General features: G+C 41.3%; 2 protein-coding genes across 3 annotated transcripts in view; one reads left to right on the top strand and one right to left on the bottom strand.

Annotated features, from left to right (window-relative positions):
• The first annotated feature begins 1,638 nt into the window (after nt 1-1,638).
• On the top strand, nt 1,639-17,042 carry ippk (inositol 1,3,4,5,6-pentakisphosphate 2-kinase). Of its 2 annotated transcripts, none has more exons than XM_079186439.1 (14): nt 1,639-1,860; nt 4,401-4,460; nt 6,478-6,573; nt 7,457-7,523; nt 7,688-7,806; nt 8,290-8,379; nt 9,475-9,533; nt 9,737-9,809; nt 10,119-10,271; nt 10,799-10,922; nt 11,529-11,664; nt 11,797-11,899; nt 12,262-12,353; nt 12,692-17,042. In XM_079186439.1, exons 1-14 carry the CDS (start codon nt 1,780-1,782, stop codon nt 12,942-12,944), a joined length of 1,506 nt encoding a protein of 501 aa, XP_079042565.1. In that variant the 5' UTR covers nt 1,639-1,779; the 3' UTR covers nt 12,945-17,042. The 2 variants fall into 2 exon arrangements, with proteins under 2 accessions (XP_079042565.1, XP_079042566.1); XM_079186440.1 differs by having other exon boundaries at nt 11,755-11,899.
• An 88-nt stretch (nt 17,043-17,130) lies between these two features.
• cenpp (centromere protein P) overlaps nt 17,131-20,202 on the bottom strand; it is a 75,336-nt gene continuing 72,264 nt past the window's right edge. Inside the window, exons 7-9 of the mRNA XM_079185301.1 lie at nt 18,325-18,404; nt 18,148-18,239; nt 17,131-17,259 (exon numbers count right to left, since the gene is read on the bottom strand). Of these exons, the coding sequence (XP_079041427.1) occupies nt 17,138-17,259; nt 18,148-18,239; nt 18,325-18,404 (294 nt within the window). The 3' untranslated portion in view covers nt 17,131-17,137. The remainder of the gene's footprint in view (nt 17,260-18,147; nt 18,240-18,324; nt 18,405-20,202) is intronic.

Raw genomic sequence — 20,202 nt, 5'->3', positions numbered from 1 at the left:
ATAATAATAATACTACATCGTAGTATAACACTGACAGCTGTATTCATTCTGCATTATTTGGGTACGTTTGTGCTGCTAATACTTCTGCACTTTTACATTTTGAATGCAGGACTTTCTTTACTTGTAGTTGAGTATTTTATACAGTTGTATTGCTACTTGTACTTGAGTAAATGAACGGAGTACTTCCTCCACCTGTTTGTCTGCTTCCTACAAAGATTAATATCTCCAATACAGAGTCGTCTCACATCTGATATAGATATCACAAGTTTAATCCTGTTTTATGTTTATTCTAACGGGAATTGGAATTGTAATATTGTTGGAAATTGTAATATTGTTGGGAAGTTAGATCAACAATGATATTATATTATATCGGCTCATCATATGTCATATATTTAAGTAAATAGTAACCAAAGCCGTCAAATAAATATAGTTGAGTAAAACTACAATATTTAATTAAAGAGGAATGTAAGAATAAAGTACTTCAAACTTTTACTAGTATTTCAGAACAAATGTAGAACTACTTATTTAACCGGACTGCTATCAGATTCCCCAAAAACTGTACTTTTCCTTTGCTGCTGAGGGATGTTCTTGTCTCTTTCTCATTTAAATTTAGGCATTAGTCATAAAGCACGTGACCCCCTGTACGTTTCCACTTCTGGATCCTCTAAACTTCATTTCGACTCGCTCTCGAAACTAAATTTAAGTTTTTGTCCCCGACCGATCTCCACTTGTCCAATCACTGCGGAGTAGGCGGGGCATCAATGGATAGCTCGTTAAAGGGAGCGGTCCATCAACCTGTCAATCAAACGGCCAATCAAGCTGGACAGAGTTAACGAGAATACCACCGGAAACGGCTAAAAAATAAAAGCACAAACAAAAGCTCACCTAAAGAAATAGTAGAATGATTCAGTGGTGTCATTACAAGAGGCATGAGGTGATTGAGGTATTCTGATTCTTAACTTGGTGCTTATTTGTCTTTAAATAAAGAAGTGAAGATAAGTCATAATATTAAGTAAACGTACAAAAATATTACGATAAAGTAGTCAATCTTTTTTATTTCAATGTTGGACATTTTCTCATAAAATATTACTTTTCCTTTACGTAATATTGAATCTATATCCTCATAGTATAATTTTTTTCTCATAATTTCACAATATCTCAAATATAATGAGTTTTACTGTAAGATTACAACTTTATTATTGTAATATAACTTTTTCTTATGACTTGTTCTCACAAAATTACAACGTTGTGCTTGTTATCTGACTTTTGCCTCATAGGTCTTGACTTTCTCATTAAACTATGACTTAGTGTCATAATATTGTGACTTTGTGCTGACTTTATTTGCTTATCATGTACTTTTTTTACTTTACATTTTTAAATTTTAATTAGATAATCTTGTAAAATTACTTAAAATGAATACTGTTTTTGCTACGATTTTTCTTTAATAAATTACAACTGTGTTCTCAAAATATGATTTTTTTTAGCTGTTAAATTAAGACTTTAAACTCATAACATTACGATCTGTTCGTCCAACCTTTTTGACTTTTATTTTGAAGGCCTAATCTAAAGTAGTATGTTTGTCGGTAACGTCAGCCTGGGCCGGGCAGCAGCAGCAGCAGTAGCAGAAGAAGAAGAAGAAGTCAGTTGGTCCTAAAGTACTTCTGAATTATTGCTAGCAGCCAGTAGCACCAGTCACCGTACTTGTATGTTTCTGTGACGTCTCGTGTTACTTTTTCTGGCCGTTAACGGGAACTCACAGTCTTTGTCGTCGTTGGTGTGATGGAACTGGACAAAATGGATGAGAACGACTGGAAGTATCACGGAGAGGGAAACAAGAGCCTGGTGGTCTCACACGTACAGGTGAAGTAAAGCTAAGCTAACGTGAAGCTAATCCAAGTTTGAGCTAAAGCAGAAGAAGAATAAAAAAAGAAGCTTTAAGAGGACATGCACCACCCGCGTCACACTTTACGTTACATATACTTCTGCTGGGTGTTACTGTCGTGATTATCTGAGATATGTGTTCATAACTGAAGGGTGTTAAATGTCAACTGTCAGGACTTTATGTAGCTATCATCGGTAGCATTATTAGCATGTGGTTGCTAGCTTAGCCGGCTTGCTAGCAAACAACTAGCTGTGATCCTAACGGGCTGCTGGAGGAGCTAATATTAGCCATTAGCATCCTCCTCTGGTTTCCCACACTGTCACTTTACTGCCTAACGGGACCTGCAGGTCTGGTCAAGTTGTTATTGAGCAACCGGTGACGTGTTGTGAGGGTATGACGTCACAGCACTGAGATGATCAGCTCGCGTGCTGTCAAAGCTTTTGATTGTTTACATTGTCTTACTGGGAAATAATCCATTGTGGCTGTTTTACTGACTTAAAATGGAGTGATCGTACTCTGTGAAATGATCTCACATTTAGTCCCGATACTCTTAATAATAATAATAATAATAATACATTTTGTTTGAATAGCGCTTTAAAAGGTACTCAAAGACACTTTACATGGTAGAAACAGAAACAATAGAAGTAATGACAATAAGAACAACATAGATGACATCAAAAGCAGATTTAAAAAGATGAGTTTTAATTGTTTTTTTAATGATTTTGCAGGTATGTCATATATATGACTGCATTCTTTTCATTGTTGATAGTTATCACGAGTTTTTACAGATTAATAACTTTGTTGAAGAGTAAAACAACCTTAAACAGCATTAAAGTAGTTTGTGTCACCTTGCAATCTTAAGTTTCAGAGTTTGCTTATTCTCAGATATCGTCTTTGCTTTTTACAAATTCCTCATTTTGTGAAAGACGTTGCTTGAAACATTGAAGTTTGAACCCGAAAAGTTGGTTTAATATGTATATATGTTCTGTTTCTAACATTAAATGCTTCAGTATGAGCAAAACTCTCGTGGGAGAGGAGGAGATATAAATAGATATGTGTGGTAGACAATATGGAAAACATCGTCTGGTAAATCAATGGCAAAACTGTTACGGTTTTTTATAACCAAACGGAACCATCTGTGTTCGGCTGGTCCAGCATATTAAATACATGACATTTAAAATATTCCCACGATCCGTCACGCTCATCCCTTTGTAACCACAATGGTCAAATAAAACAAGAGATGACAACATAAGCTAACGATTGCTGACATGAATCACCGTTGTCGCCCAATCTTAACTACACCTCTGACTCATCAGGTGTGATTATGTAAGAGAGGAATGTGACGGGCTGTGAATGATGAAGAGCTCACAGACACCTTTTACACAACCAGGGACCATCCGTGCAAGTGTACATAACTCCATTTGTAATGGGTTTGTTCTGTACTATTATTATAGTCATGTGTTATTCCGGTTTCCACCACTGAACTGTAAAATGTAGACTCATTTGAGCTGAAGGAAAAACTCTCACTGCAGCATCCGTTCCACAACAAAGTGTGTCAACAATACACTTAAAATAATGAAGTCATTTGATGAGCGACCTAGTGTCTAAATGTCACTTTCACTGTAACCAGGTCACTGCAGTGCTCATTACCACATCGTCGGGTTTCCTGCAGAACCTGATTCCTCTGAGCTATGTGGTAGATACTCACTAAGTTATAATTCTAGGTATATGGATGTTCTTTACTCAAACACACCCTAATGCTGACAGAAGTAGTCACTGTCATGCATTGTTACAGTTAATCGTACATTGTGTTCTGTTTGAAAAGCTCTTTAGACAATCAGACACTTATTCCAACCGTAGACTGTGAGAAGCAGACGCAGTCACCGTGACGTCGCTGTTGGTTTGTGGACGGCGGGTTTGAAGCCTTGAGTTCGTCATTTTAGCCAGAAGTGACTCGAGAGGGTGAAGCTAAGTACATCCAAACGCTCAATGTGAATTAAGTGAAATCACACTGTGAACGTTCTGAGGCAAAAACACAGACAACAGTGTCATAGTGACCTGTCAATCACTGTGTAGCCCCGCACCAAAGCATACCCTGCTTTATGGTCTGTTTGACTCTAAATGGACCATAATGTACTAAATGAACATCATGTTGTATTGAAGAAGACTTGAAACTAGAGATTGAGACCATAAACTCATGTTTACAATGTTTACTGAGGTAATAAATCAAGAGAGAAGTCATTTTCTCATAGACTTCTATACAACCAGAGGAGTCGCCCCCTGGTGGACACTAGAGAGAATGCAGGTTAAAGACACTTCTACATTGGCTTCACTTTTCACAACCAGAAGTTGCCGCATGATCCTAATTTGCAGTGAATTTACTGTGTCAGTATTTGAACCCACCTCATGAATCTCTTGGAGATGACCCTGCTGAGTAGTTCAGGTGTGAGTCCAGGTGAGTCCCGTGTTTAAATGAGGCTCCACTGGTCCTAACTGAGCTCCTCTTCTGTTCTCGCAGCTTTCCAGAGTTCTACGCCTGCTCAAGTATCCAGCCGAGGACTCTGAGAACCCACCGCAGGTAAATATGAGTCTGTGTTTTGTGAAGCTAAAGCTGGACAGGCCACATAGAAGGCCACATAGAAAGCTGGGTGAATCTTTTAGTCAACGTGTGCTTGTTATTCTTTCTGACAGACTTTACAGAGTTAACTCTTTTAAATCCCAACGTTTGACAGAAGATTGTCATTCATGTTCAGTTTGAGGGGGTCGATGCTGTGAAAAGGTCCATTACAAACATTAATGAGCTTGTTTTAATTATTATTTGGAGAGGTATATTAGATATTAGATGATGTGACTGACCCACATACACTTACCTCCAGCTCTCACTTCAAAACAGACAAACCGTCGTCATCTTCCACCCGTCTGCAGCTCCGTTCTTCTTCTTCTTTTCTACAAAGCAAATCAAATCTTGAATAAAACCTAATTGGAACGATCAGTTAACCAAATCAGTCAGGGCTCAGTGTGAGCTCTCATTTCACAACTGGCTGATTCATTGAAATGTGTCGTGTTAGTAAACACAATATATAAGATGAATAAAATCGTAGATTCCCAGCAGCACCTGACTGTCTGACAAGATGAGCTCATACCTGTTAGTGTGGCTACAATAGAAACTTAGCTCAGTGTAAAGACTCAGAGCTCCATTTAGTCACAGCTTTGTTTATCGTCAGTGGAGCGGCAGCAGAGCTTACATCCTGCTCAGATTAAACGCTTGAAGGCACAGTCCCTGATCCAAATGTAAACTAAAGTGGAGCCCTGCCCAACCCCAACATTCAAATGTTCTCTCAGCTGCTCCATCAGCTGCCATCACTTTGAAGCTCATTGACTTTGAACACAGGAGCTAAAAGTAGCGCTAGAGTTGTTATTGACACTCTGATGCAGTTAAAGGTCCGAATCATGTCTCTGAAGCCCCGAAGCCTTTGACTGTTTGTCTAATAACAGCAGAACACATTTCAATCAGTGAAAGAAATGCTGTTTAACGATATCAGTGAGGGATGTTCCAACGGAAATAATGTCAGATTTCTGGAATAAATGTTCTGAAAAGTGCAAAGAAAAGAAAAATAAATGCATTTCTGTTTCTAGGGAGGAGCTTTTAGCAAATGGTCAGTTGTAGATCAGGGGAGAGGTCTGAACAATGATGAGAGCGAGTGGAGTCGAGGCCGGTTATCCAGAATCACATGTCGACGTTTGGTTTGGTGAAGACGGATAATCACAAGAAAGATGCTCTCAGTAAAGTGACTAGCTCTGCATTGTGAGAGGTCCTTACGAGATTAGCCGTGGACGGACACGGAGACGCACTCATTCACACACAGACGCAAGCGATCTCATGATTCTCACAAAATGTAGAGTTGGTGAGAAACTTGAATAAATCCGGTTGTTTGAAGGAGATGTTTTCACAACATAAATAGATATTAGATGAATTATGAGCTGTTTACTCTAAGCTTACTTCCAAATTATTTGAATTGTGTTTATATGAGAAATAGAAACACTATATGTGACTATAACAAAGTAAAAGGATAACATGTTTAACGTTTGATGGTTTACACCGACTTCAGATTAAAAAAGGTTAAAGTTATTTTTTTGGGTATCTTGTAGACCAGCCGTCATAATCGAACAACAACATCATCGGCGATGATCGACGATTAGTATCAGCGGCAAAAAAAACCCACGTGGTCAGGGATCTCTAAAAGTTCTATCTGCTCCCTGTTTTTCTTTTGTGCTGATCCGATCTGTGACTCTGATCCGTGATACGAACCGTGAGTTTTATGATCCGTTGAACCACGAATAGATAATGTTGACAGAGTACTTATCCGAGTTATTCGCCTTCCAGAGAACAAATAACGTAAATAAGTACTCTGTCAACATGTTTCAAGTCTGTCAAGTTTTAAAACAGGTTATAACTGTGTGTGTGTGTGTGTGTGTGTGTGTGTGTGTGTGTGTGTGTGTGTGTGTGTGTGTGTGTGTGTGTGTGTGTGTGTGTGTGTGTGTGTGTGTGTGTGTGTGTGTGTGTGTGTGTGTGTGTGTGTGTGTGTGTCCTGCAGACGGTGGAGCAGGCCTTCAGGCAGATCCAGAACATTGTTGATTTTAGCTCCAACGTGATGAGCAGCCTGCTGGGAGACAAGTTCATCCACAGCGGGGTAAGACACTGTTCACACTGTCTTTTGTCATCCACTATGTGTTGTTGTTGTTTTTACATCTTGTCTTTTTTGGCTTTTGGCATTAAGAGTATGCCGCACTGAATTATCATCGTGGTTATGCTCGTAGCGGCTAATGTAGCCTTAAGCAGAGAGGAGGAGCGGCCCACAGAGGTCTGGTAACCTCACCTCCCCCTAACACATGTTTCTAACTTTTAGTATTAAACCTCAAATCAACGCCGACTCAAGTGACTTGAGGCAATTTATTACATTTAACCGCTTCTCTCAGGAGCTACACTTGTCCTAATACAACATTTCTCACATGTGCCGTCTCTACGACCTGTAAACAAGTAAAATAGTAAAATCGTTGGGGTTCATGAAGCCGAAACAAACAAGTGATCAACAAAATTAAAATGGACATTACCAACAAATACAATTCAATAAAAGCGAGTCAAAGCAAGACGGATAAATTGAATCGATTTAAAATATCGGTGTTGACTTCATCGATTACACCAACGAATAGCAGCAGCTCTATTGGACATTATTAATTAATACCTAAAGATACTTCTTAAGTTTTTAAGAGAATCCATATTGGAACACTCCCATCAGAGCTGGACGATACACCAGACAGCTTTCTAGCAGCTGCAATCCACTAAAACAATGAGTTCCAGTGTAGTAGTTTGAGTCTGGAGGGTTTAGCACACGAGCGCTACTCCCCGGGTCAGATGGTAGCTAAGTTTAGATTTAAGCACGATAAGAAGTTCACCATGAAAGCCGGCTCTGTACACCATCACCCCCATAATAAACCATCCAGCTGATCAGAGAGACGGAACTATGTTCTGTACACACACTTGATTTAAAGTGACCGTCTTCTTTTTCGCTACAGGAAGTGGTCAAGCTGCCGCTGGAGTTTGTGCGACAGCTGTCAATCAAAGTGCAACATCAGAGACCAGGTAAAACGGTGTTTAATCATTTCTGTGGGAAACATCTGAGACACGTGTTGGGAACGCTTATTCGCTTTCCTGCAGACGGTTAGATGAGTACTGAACATGTTCTGTGTGTGTGTGTGTCTGTGTCTGTGTATGTGTGTGTGTGTGTGTGTCTGTGTCTGTCTCAGCCTGGCGCTGTGATAAGGTGATGGACATCTACAGCGGCTGTGCTCTCTGTCTGCCCAACCTGACATCTCCAGTCCTCCACCAGGCAACACACACTCCTCCACTCTGCATTGAGATCAAGGTATATACACGCACACACATACAGACACAGATTTCTCCACACACACACACACACACACACACACACACACACACACACACACACACACACACACACACACATTTTTTTAAGGTATGATATTGTTTCACCCATTTTGAAATTGTATTGTGACACTGACATTGTTTCTTCAACTGAAAATACAATTATTCCAAATAACCAAACGCACAAAGATAACAAAGTTAAGTTGAGTCATTTCTGATCACATTAATGGGTTTTTGAGCCCGTTTGTAATTTCAGTTTCATCTTAGTAATGAAACTGGATTAAGAAGAAGTTCTTCCTCCTGAGAAGCAACCACAGTTTCAGAAATCTTTGCCTGTGAATCACTCAGACAAACGAAGTTAAAACAACAAATCACATGAGTTTGACTCAGTGTGTGTGTGTGTGTGTGTGTGTGTGTGTGTGTGTTACTCAGCTGCTCTTTTTGTGTATGTTTTTCTTTTTAGCCTAAATGTGGCTTCCTGCCGTCCTCTAAACATGTCAGCAAAGACATCAAGACCAAAGTGTGCCGCTTCTGCATGCACCAGCACTACAAGGTAACTACAACACCTACAACTACACAAACTAGTGTACGACGACACAAACTAGTATACGACGACACAAACTAGTGTACAACTACAGAAACTGCAGTACAACGGTTTCTCATTGTTATTTGCAGCTAGTTTGTTTGAGAGGAAACACCCTCCATTCTTTATCAGTCTTTCTGTAGTTCCAGCATCTTCAACAGAGTCAAACATCTTCTCTCCACTCACATCCAAACCTTCATTCATATCAATAATTTAAGCTTATAAACATAATCAGGACCGTCATTATTTGGATCAGGTAGCTTGTGAACAATAAGATGCGTCAGATTTAGTTGCTCCAGCTGCTATTTTACTGTGTCAGATACATATGTAACCAATATCTAGGGAAGTATAAATATGGGATTGGACTGAATTAAAGTGCATCAGTGAAGTTCCCGTTCAGAATGGGCCTGCTTGGCCTGTGGCGTTGCTCATACAGACAATTTACTCTGGACACTTGCTCTTACTTCGGTCCTCATGCGTCACACGCCCAAATCGAGGTTACTCAAGGTCTGAGTCACCGGTGAAAAACATGTAGTGGCGGTAACTACTGCGGCTGTAAAGCACAGCGTGGATTTAATTAGCTGGCGGTAACGTCATTTGTGGTTAAAGTTAGTTTTCAGTCATAAAACCGGGAAAATACAGTCTTACTCACGGGGGACAAACGCATCAAAGTCTCGGCTTATTGACGGTCACACCGGTGAAACACTCTGGTTCGCTATCTGTGTGTCCGGAGCCCTGAAGCCCCGCCGCAGCAAAGAGTGCTGGTCACTTTATTCAAAGTTTATTCAAATTGAATGTTTTGCATGTCCACAATTGCACCACATTTTAGAACGCGCTCCCGTGGGTCCACAGCAATACCTCAAATAAGTATGAAGAACCCGGAGGAACGGTTCTCGAGATGTACGAAGGACACACCTACAGAGAGAGAAATGCCTTCTTAGATAGATCGGAATCAGGGGCAGAACACCTAAAGACTACAGAACAACAAACTGTTCTTCTGGGATTAACTACTTGTGTCTCTTTGACATTTCTTCCTTCATCACTTTGTATTCCGTCTCTCACCAGGTGGCCAATGGGAAGTGGAAGAGACCGAGTCTGTACTGTCCTCTAGACTTGTTCTCAGGGTGAGATTACTGCAGATGTGTGGAACTCAAATGACCAGTTATACTGTAGTACTGTGTACAACAATACCACATAATAACAATACTGTGTGTGTGTGTGTGTGTATATATATTAAGATAACTTCTGCTACTATTCCTACCACCACACACAGATTCAGCTACTGATAATAAAGCTGTTGGTTCTCTTGTTTCTCTCATGTGTTCAGTAACAGACAGAGAATGCACTTTGCCATCAGACACCTGATAGAAGAACCTCAGAACAACTTCAAAATCTTCAAGGTGAGACACCACAACCGTCGCGCACCGCACAATGTGGAAATGTTCATTCACAGCTTCCAGTCGATCAACACAACTACTGGTTCAAAGAATGGAACATGTGGCGGGATCAACAGAATGTTACATGCTACGATGTTACTGTTGTGAAGTTTATGACAAATGTATAAAGAGTATTTATTAATAAGCGCAAAATACAGATGGAGTATCTGAACCGAGACCAAACTTAATCTCTGCTTAAGATCTCTTAACCCGCTGTAGATGTAACAAGTTAGCTCCTCCTCTTATAAGTTCATCCCTAAATGTGTCCGTCAGGGCGGTCAGTGCATCTACAGCAGTAAGGAGGTGAGTGACGACTCAATGGACCTGAACGGTCTGCTGCATCACCTCAGACCGTACTTCCTGTATGGAAACAACCGGATCAACAGTCACATGACCAGCAAAGCTGTCCTGAACGACTTCATCACGGTAAAACTAGTTCATACACAAGTGTCCTTTTAGTTGGAAGTAAAAAAATATATTGAGTGTTGTACAGCTGAGCAATAAACCAAAGAATTACCCAGAATTTATGCCTGAGTCAGAAAACATTAAACGTGCAGTGTGTTCCTGATGTGAGAAGAGAAACTCAGCAGGTGTCAGTTTTAGTGTGAAGTTGCATATTTATTAGATATATTGACAAAGGTTAGTGTACTTTATCTACATTTTTAACATGAAAAAGAAAATAATAGTTATCCTGAAATTATTAATCTTGTATGAAGGTTTAAAGACTCAACAAACGGTCCATGATAGCAGGCTGTAGAGAGGACATTAACCAGGTTCCATTGGAAATATCTTCCTTCACCACACACTGTGGTGAAGCCTCATAGTGAAACGTCTCACACACACTGTGGTGAAGCCTCATAGTGAAGCATCTCTCACACACTGTGGTGAAGCCTCATAGTGAAGCATCTCTCACACAATGTGGTGAAGCCTCATAGTGAAACGTCTCTCTGTAGGTCCTGGTGAACGCTCTGCTGAGTGGAGGAGGAGGAGGAGATGGAGAGGTGGTGACGGACACACGAGGAGAAGGACGGAGCTTCTGTGAAGCGAGTCTGTTCAACAAGGAGAGGATTCGCCCCGGTGAGAACCTCCTTTATCAACCCGACTCTTTGTTTCTGTGTGTCCAGTCGGGTTTTAGTGATTCCACTGAGCTGCTCTTTTAATGGTGGTTTGAGCTTCACTCGGCTGACTAACGATATGCAGACTGTAAACCAAAATCAAGCTATATATATATATATATATATATATATATATATATATATATATATATATATATATTTTTAGACAAAATATTCTGGCTCCAGCTTTTACGATGTGATTATTTGCCGGTTTTCTTTATTTTGGACGTTGGAAGACGTCACCTTGGACATTTTTCGTGACGCTGCTCTGTATTGTAAGTGTTACTCTGTAGATCTGTGTGCAGCCTCTCAGAAATGTTTGTGGTTCAAAAGAAGCGTTTATGTCGTCTCAACACAAACATTGTGTCCATAACGTCTGAATGTGATTATGCAACTATGTGAAACTGAAAGCCTGACTCGCATCTTTTTGTGCATGTTTTTTTGATGTTAAGCGAGACTTTACGTACTCTTCTTGATTTAAACATTTAAAGTAATGTTCTGACCTGAAACTGTGTGATGAGAACAGAAAAGATGACCTCTATCGCTCTCTCTCTCTCTCTCTGTTCAGGCTCTCAGGGTTTACCCAGCGACAGCGTTTTGTTCAGGATCCTTCAGACTCAGATGTTGGACACGCTGGACATCGAGGGACTCTACCCTCTGTACCGCCGGGTGGAGCAACACCTGCAGGACTTCCCCAAAGAGAGGTAACACACCGTCAACAAGTATCAGAAGACAAACTGCAGTAACAAGTGTTTATTTAGATAAAAAATCTCATTCACCCGTCACTTATGAAGGGGCACCGTCTGGTCTCCGGCTTCACTTCCTGTCTGTGTCAGGACCCGTCTTCAGATGGAGGGGCCGTACAACGAGGCCTTCCTGGAGAAGCTGCAGAAATGTCCGACTGAGGACGACGGCTCGGTGGAGTACGCCGTCGCAAAGGTGAGGCCGAGAGCCGGAACCTCACGTCGGGTTTCGCTTTGCAACATTTCCCCTCGTCAGCTGACCGTCTGTCGGAGCATCAGAACCAACGCTGAGCTGAGTGTCGCTGTCAAAAACATCCAGTTCAGTAGCGATAGTGCAGTTTCAAATAACAGACTGAGGGAAAATACTGATTTATCAAGTAGGAAAGTGAGAGATTATGAACTGACGGTCATAACTATCGAGGTTAAGCAGTGACGGTTGAGGAGATGTTGCGACTCCTAAACACCGCTGGATGTTTTGTGCGACTTGGTTGTTTTCCAGCCTCTTAACACTTCGTAAAGATAGTCGCATGTCTGACTGCTGCGTGTTTTACACTTCAGGTGCATCAGTACCGCGTGGCCATGACGGCCAAGGACTGCTCCATCATGGTCGCTCTGGTGCCCAGCAGTGAGGAAGAGGAGGATGATGAAGGGTAAGAGTGGTGATCGCTTAGAAGAGTCCCATTAAGTGACTCAGAGACTTAAACCACATATTTTCTCATGTTTTTGATTTTTTTACTATTTCTGACACTTAAGTAAACCATTAATTGATGTTAAATTATATATTTATTTTGTCATCCATTTGAGGGTAACTTCCTGATGATACTCTTTTGATAATATGCAACTGAATGCACCATTCATTTTGGTCCCTGAAGACAACATGTACCGTTTGTAGTGTCTGATGAAGTCCACCAGGTGGAGCCAGACGTCAGCTCATCATGTTCAAACTGAACCATTAACTCTCCCCCTCTCCCCCCCTCTCCTCCCTCAGTCTCTCCACTCAGAGGCGGCTCAGGGACTTCCTCTCCTCCAGACCGCCGGCTCTCTCTTACTCCGTCTCCGTCTTGGATCTGGACCCAAAGCCGTTCGACAGCATCCCCAGCCAGCTGCGCCTGGACCAGAAGATCGTCTCCTGCTACCTGAGGACCGGCGGTGCCTTGCCAAAGGGCTCTCTGCCGCCACACTCCGGCATCTTCACGGCTGCAGAGCGAGAGGACTGCACGCTGCTCTTCCACCCCATGTGAACTCCCCCGATAACTGACTAACGGACGCCACGCCAATGACTGAAACAGAGACACCGTGTTGATGCAGAGGTCTAAAAGTCACGTCAGACCAGAGCCGTTTATATACGCGACCGTACTGCAGCACTTTGTCTTCACTCGTCTCCAGGAAGACACCACTAACTCATCAGACGTTGAAGCAACTTCCAGATATTTCTGTTACTGATTCTAGACTTTTTCGTCAACTTGCCGCTCCCATCGGGAGGAGGATCCCAGCATCGCTCTGTTCTGTCATACTTATTTATTAGAAAGGTTACGGGGAGATTTGGTCTTCAGACTGAGAAGACAGAAGAAAAAAGAAAGAGGAGAATGAAAAGCAGGTTGTTGGGCGTTAGCGTACGTAAGTTGTCATTTACTGAATGTAGGCGGGGCCTCTGGTGGAGGGAGGCGGAGCCATTGTGTATGTCCGGGTTGAACTCGCAGCAGATCTGGATGAGAGGATTCAGGTCTCTGCTGGACTCCACGGGAGGTTGAATCATGAGAGCCAAATAACAGCGAGAGACGCTTGACCTCCAGTTTTTGTTTTTGTTATGACTCCTGTTCAGTTGTTGGCGTCGTGTTGACATCTTTTTCTCATCGGGCATTTTCTGCCGAGATGTTGAAGGTCAAATGTTGGAGACTTTTATTTTAATTTTTTAGGGAGGAGAGTTGAGCATCGTTAAAGGGTAAGTTCACCCGAATAATAAAATCCGCCTTGCCTCTCCCCTCCAGTGAAATCTATCCAGTTCTGCTTTTACTAGTCTAGATTTTGAGATGTGCCTCCAGTACAAACCTTTGATTCTCACAGCATTGAAAAATGACATTTTATAAATAACGAAAGAGTAATAATAATCTTCAAAAGACAACGGTGACGTGTTTTAATTGAAACTATTAATTTGGAAGAAAATTGTTCCAATGTAAATTCTTAAAATGTCTTTTTTTATTGCCGACAGAAACTAAATTCGTGGCTGAAATCTCAAAACCTGGAGAAATAAAAACAAAACAATCAGTATGGAGAGAGTTCACTAAAGGGAAGAGTAAAAACACTCAGTGGCCACTTTCTTAGGTACACCTTTATAATATAATGCAATCAAGTACATCAGCCCTGTTATTCATTTTACCTTTAAACTTTTATTGTTAATCTGTTGATGCCGTCAGAGAGGTTAAGTTATACGGAGCTTGAGTTATTACAGTCCATAATACACCAACACCTCGACAATGAGCATATAGTTTAATTAACAGGGTTGTATTAGTGATACAGCCGTTGTCTGCTTAGTACTGAGTGTATATGTTTAAATAATTTGGGTAAACTGACCCTTAAAGGTCCAGCTGGGACTTGTGACTAATCAGCTGTTGTAGGGTTCTTCTAGCGGAGACGTTTGTGTCCAGTTGCCTTTGGTTGTTCTGACGTAACACCTTCTTTTGTGTTTGAGAGGAAAAAAAGCACATTATTTTAACTCTTGTTGTCATATTCTGTTTTGTTGGAAGAAAAGCAGCATTTAAGTAGTCGTCTAACACTCCTGTGTTTACTAACCTGGTGATGCGTAGCTTTCTAAACGTACGGTCACATTACACTTGCTGAGCATATTTGCTCCGTCTCTTATTCACAAGTGAAGTCCAAACCACAGATTGAGGCTGGAGTCGGCCAATAAGAAACACCGATGCAGTGTGTGTCATCACTGAACAAGACTAATGTGACCGTACGCTCGCAGAGCATTTTAAAGTGAAGAGGTCAGCGCAGGTCAGCGTCTGACCCACCAGGGCAAAGGCTTCTGGGTAACAGAGAGACAGGCCGAGCTTCATGCTGCTGCTGCTCCGCTGGGTTTTTTTTGTGCCAAAAGGTAGGTAGGTGTGTGTGTGTGTGTGTGTGTGTGTGTGTGTGTGTGTGTGTGTGTGTGTGTGTGTGTGTGTGTGTGTGTGTGTGTGTGTGTGTGTGTGTGTGTGTGTGTGTGTGTGTGTGTGTGTGTGTGTGTGTGTGTGTGTGTGTGTGTGTGTGTGTGTGTGAGAACTCGCTTTGTTACAGTCTGCGTTCACAGCTGAGATCGGAGACTAAGCCGCGTGGGTTAGTCTTAGAGCGGCTGTGGACGCGACCGTGAACTCTCAGTACCTCGAACTCCTGACGACTCGAAAACCGAAGCGCCACAGGGTCGTCTGATGTTTGCAAAATGATGCGTTCAGGAGCGCTGGGAGGTTTCTGAAGACGGGACGGTGATGTCATCAGGAGTCGGGAGGAATAGCAACCTCTTTTTAAAGTTCTTTGTCACCACCAGCAGATGTTGAGTGTTGTACTTCTAACACTCGAGTCCAGATGTTGCTCGTAGTCGGATCGGCTCTCCTGGTGACGTCATCGTCCTCTGAACCAGCAGCGCTCACCGAGGCTTCAGATAAACTGGTAACACTTGATTTCAGCTCCTGTTTACAGAGTCCGCTCTCCACCCTCCACCGCCTCCGTCAGCCAATCCAAACGCCTAAAAACAAAAATCACACTACAAGACCGAAAACCTTCACACTCCATCGTGATGATGATGAACTGTCCATCACAGACGTGAGACGATCACACGTCCACCCGGTCATCATTCTGTTAAATCCAAACACTAAAAGGTTTAAATCAGACTTCAGTCAGTCAATCAGAACTTCTGACCTTTTAACCAATCACGTCGCCCGCTTTATTTTGACTGAAACCTTCGTTGCCTGCGAGGCGGAGGAGCTAAAAGGCTGGAGAGTGGACCGCAGTGACCTGAACCAACCACTGATCGTTCTGTTGAACTGAAGACGCAACAGGCAGCATGACGGGGAAGCAGAGGCTCATGGGAGGACGATCTGATGTTACTATGACTTTGATTTAATTTGTTTTATACCTTCTAAACATTGTGACAAATATACAAACTTAACGCCAAATCATCTGATCACAAAATGCTGCAACTGGACAGATTATTTTCCTAATCGTGTCAGTGTGATCGTGAAAAGCAGCCTCAGTTTGTGTCTCATCATATTGTGTTTATGAGGGTTCATGTTATCGGACGGCTGAAGTCGGTTGTATGACTGCTGTGCTGATGAAAAAGCCTTAAAATAATTTAACCATTATTTTAGTGTTCAGGTATCTTGAACGACCAACTTTGGCGTCCATCTTTATTTGCTTTTTCAGGTACTTCCAAATTATTTAGTTGGATATATTGGAGCTTTGAGAGAAAACCTGTAATTACGACAACGCGTTCATCAAGTCTTTGCAGGTGTCGAGTACAACGATGTGACGTACCTTCACACACATCTTTCTAAATATGCATGAAACAATGTTTGGACCACAAACGTTCCTCCGTAGAATAAAACGTGTAGAATAAAAACACGCGGTAACTTTACCTGAAAGATAAATTCCAGGTCAATAAATAATACTTTCCTGTTGATCTGGATATAAATATTCTGTCTTTTTCTTATTTTATTTTTTACCAAATTGAAATCTTATTTCCTAATCCAGAGAAAGACATAACACCCTTCATCAGCAGATTGAGTTGTATAGTTGTCAAACTTTAAGGTGAACATGGAGGAGTCCTAGAGGAGTAAATTCAGGACTGTGTCACATGTTCACAAACTCCACCGACGTCGTGCAGAAGACCGAATATATTTTTCAAGGATTCTGGAAAATCTCTTAAAATGTATTTAAGTGTCATTAAAATGTGTTGTTGGTCAGATATAATTAACGATAATACTAACAGACACAAACTGGGGCTGACGAATCCTTTCCTTTAAGATTATGTTCCAGTAATCGGGAGAAAACGAACTGTCCTCACTGAGGCGGAGCTCCGACAGCTGAGCTGCCGTCTGATTGGTCGGTTGCCTCTGCCTCCGCCTGCTGCCTGAGCGTCGGCCTGCAGAAACATCACAGCACTGTGATGCTACAGACTTATAACTGCGTGTGTGTAAATATCTGAGAGGAGAAAACTATTTGAAAATACAAAAAGGCGACACTGCTGTCCTGCATTTTGTATTTAAATTATTTATTTTTGTAGATTTTGACCAGTGAGCTCTGCTGTTACAACCGTCACAGTCGAGCTCTTTCTATTGAATAAAGATTTCTAAGAGACTAAACCGTCGCTGTGTGTTTTCTTTATTCTGTATCAGAGGTTTATGTCTTGTTTTACATTTTAACCAGTTCTCAGAGAAGAAGAAGTGAGTTATGTGTCCTATGAAAGGCTGACCGCCATGATGACGGACTCCAGCGCCGCTTCAGGTCCCAGAATCCTCAGCAGGCTCTGAAAGGCCTCAGCGGCGCCGCCTACAGGCTGAGAGGGAAACAACTGCAGCGCTGCAGAGACACAGAGAGGAAGACAAAGAACACACATCATCTCACCTATGGCTCACTTCGATCATTATTCTGCAGAACAGAGTTAGTCAGTTTGACCCATGACCATGTCAGAAAAACTCGTTTTTACACAAAAAAATTTGTTTTGTAATGTTCAAATACGTTAGTAACCATTTCCAAAGAGTTACCTGAAAGCCCAGTCATTTGGTACAAAGTAGAAGGACAATAGAGACAGTGGTCTAGTAATGGTTTGTACGCTTAACAAAATTAATTTGTGACTATTTTAGTGAATTTCAAGCAAAAAATTTGCAAATAAATGAGCTGGTTCCAGATTCTCAAATGTGAGGATTTGTTGCTTTTCTTTGCGATATTAAACAGTAAACTCAAAATCTTTAGGTTTTGGACTATCGATAAAATAAAACAAACTGAGTGGCCTGTCAATAAAAAAGATACATTTATATAATTATCGTCGGTTTAATCCATGATGGAAATAATCGTAGTTGCAGTTCAACTTCACGAACGTAACCTAGAGAGACTTTTATTCAGTACTCATTAGAAAATGACACACCCGTAAATTAAAGCATATTTTGAGCAGAAACTCAGTCTAGTTTAAATTAGTCGAAGCCGTTTGATGTTGACATTTTACCTGCTGGTTTCTTTGTCCTGATTAATATCATAATAAGCTGATACCCCTTACTTTAAACATCCTTTATTGGTGGAGCTTGTTGCAGACAGCACTAGTATTTCATATTTCCATACAAAGACTACTAAAATTTCATTATGTTTTTTTTTTTTTGCCAGATTAATGTATTCTTTGAGTTGAAGAACCAAACCTACATCCCAGTAAACAGTCGGTGCTGTTCAGTGTTTCTGCCCTGCTTCCTGTCTCACCTCTCTCAGGGATCTTTGTCAGCAGCTCCATCTTCGGAGAGACTCCGCCCTCTCTGGAGACGTCCACCGACCAATGAACGAACAGGACGCAGCTGTAAACAAACACACATGTCAGCGGAGGAGACAGCTCAGTGTTGTGTGTGTGTTACTGTGCTCCACCAGGAGGAGAGTATTTACCCAGAAAGCTCAGGGTGGTTCAGGATCATGACCTCTGACCTGCAGCCTCCAGGAAGAGAGACGACAGACGGATGCTTCTCCTGTAGAGACAGACAGAGAGAGACACAGACAGACAGACGGAGAGAGAGAGAGACACAGACAGACAGACAGAGAGAGAGAGAGACAGACAATTACAGCAACCATTAACCCGTTCAATGTACATAGGGACATGACAGTGTTGTTTCAAGACAGACTTAAAAACTATGAAAATATCCTTTAAATATGAACGTTCTCTTTTAGCGGTTCGATAGATACAGGTCCTGAGTGTTTTCAGCAAAGACAATAATGACAGAGTTTGGAGAAATAAAGGATACATCTAGAAAAATATACACAAAATATTATTCAGGACGTAGAGTCACTACTGGTTATTTCATCAAACATGTGAGTTACTTTGTTGTTAAAGAATATCTTTCTCGTTTCAGTGTAGTTATTTTCTGTTTCATGATGAGTTTGTGTACAATATCATTAGTTAATTTACTAAACACTTTTCTGACCAGATGGTGTGTAATGTCCCTTTAAGCTCCGCCCACATCACCAGGTGAGTGCTGGTTATAATAAACTGTAGTAACGCTGCCCATGACTGCTGTTGTCCTGCGGGGGGCGCTACAACATACGTCTAGTCCCCCTGAACAGTGGAACCCATTCATAAACACACAACACACGTTAGTACCAGAGTCACAACAGTAAAGTGCACCAAGGAGTGGACAGGAAACAGGACGAATACTTTGAGAACACGACCTCACACATAAAGGCTCAAATGTTGTTAAACGGAAACTTCTGGTTCTTTGTTTTTCATCAGAGAACATTTATGAACTTTTACAACATTTTGAAAGACACACACACACACACACACACACGTCTGTTTTCCAGTATACTTCAGTGGTTAGGGGTGTGTCCAACAGGTGAGGGGTGTGTCCAGGTGACTCAACCAAGAGGCATTTGCAGCTGTGCACGTGTGTGTGTGTGTGTGTGTGATCAGAAGTTTCTAGTCCCTGAACCGGTCCAGATCAGACCAGAACCAGGTCTTTATTGCTGTTTTTATTCAGTTTGTTCTGCTCGTCTGTATTTAATCTGGAGTTCAGGTTGATTTAGGTTCAGTTTGAACTTGTTCCAGTCATTTTCTAATCGAATGTTGTGTGTGTTGCCCAATATCACAAATGTTTCTGAGAGCTTTACAATCTGTTCATCCTCTCAACTCTGGTAAAAGAAGAAATCAATAAAGCAACTCATGAACTATTTACATCTTCTCCACGTGAGGATCTGCTTCCTTTCTTTGTCATAACTCTTTGTAAACTCAAGATTTGGGGTTTTGGACATTTAAAGACTTCACTTTGGGCTCTGGGGAGTTTTGATGACATGTTATAGGTCCAATTATGAATTAATTAACCTAAAAACTTTTATAAATACTTTTCTTGCACACAATAAGCACTTTCAATGACCCATGTCTGTTTATGTTTATTTTCAAAAACTTGATGAAGTGCACTAATAGTTTCAGGACTTTTTGATCTTTCAGGAATCACATCTGAGATTTAAAACCTCTGGAATGAAACAAGCTCAAGTTAAACGTGAACTATCAGCAAGTTCAGCTTCAAACTTACTGTCATTCATCCACGGAAAATACTGAATCTCCGTCGCTATAATAATTACTGAAATATTTGTACTAGTTCATTTGTTATGGTCAATATATTTTCCTCCTCTTATCATCACATTCACTTATTTTATAATCAGATTTTTACTGTTGTTTCGTTCAGGAGGGTTTTGGTGCCTTTAGGACTTTTCCTTCATCTGTGAAAAGTTTCTCACATGAAGTCTTTCTAGTCGACGTTGAAGTGGGATGTT

The sequence above is a fragment of the Pholis gunnellus genome, assembly GCF_910591455.1.
Source record: "Pholis gunnellus genome assembly, chromosome: 3".
NCBI lineage: Eukaryota > Metazoa > Chordata > Actinopteri > Perciformes > Pholidae > Pholis > Pholis gunnellus.
The sequence above is the reverse complement of the archived record's forward strand: the minus strand, read 5'-3'. Positions and strand labels throughout refer to the sequence as shown.

Bases quoted from the DNA above. Each gene is read 5' to 3' on its own strand.
- ippk (XM_079186440.1), top strand. From the start codon at position 1,780: ATGGAACTGGACAAAATGGATGAGAACGACTGGAAGTATCACGGAGAG. The intron at 9,534-9,736 runs GTGAGATTACTG...TCATGTGTTCAG, and splicing joins CCTCTAGACTTGTTCTCAGG to TAACAGACAGAGAATGCACT. The intron at 11,900-12,261 runs GTGAGGCCGAGA...TTTACACTTCAG, and splicing joins TGGAGTACGCCGTCGCAAAG to GTGCATCAGTACCGCGTGGC.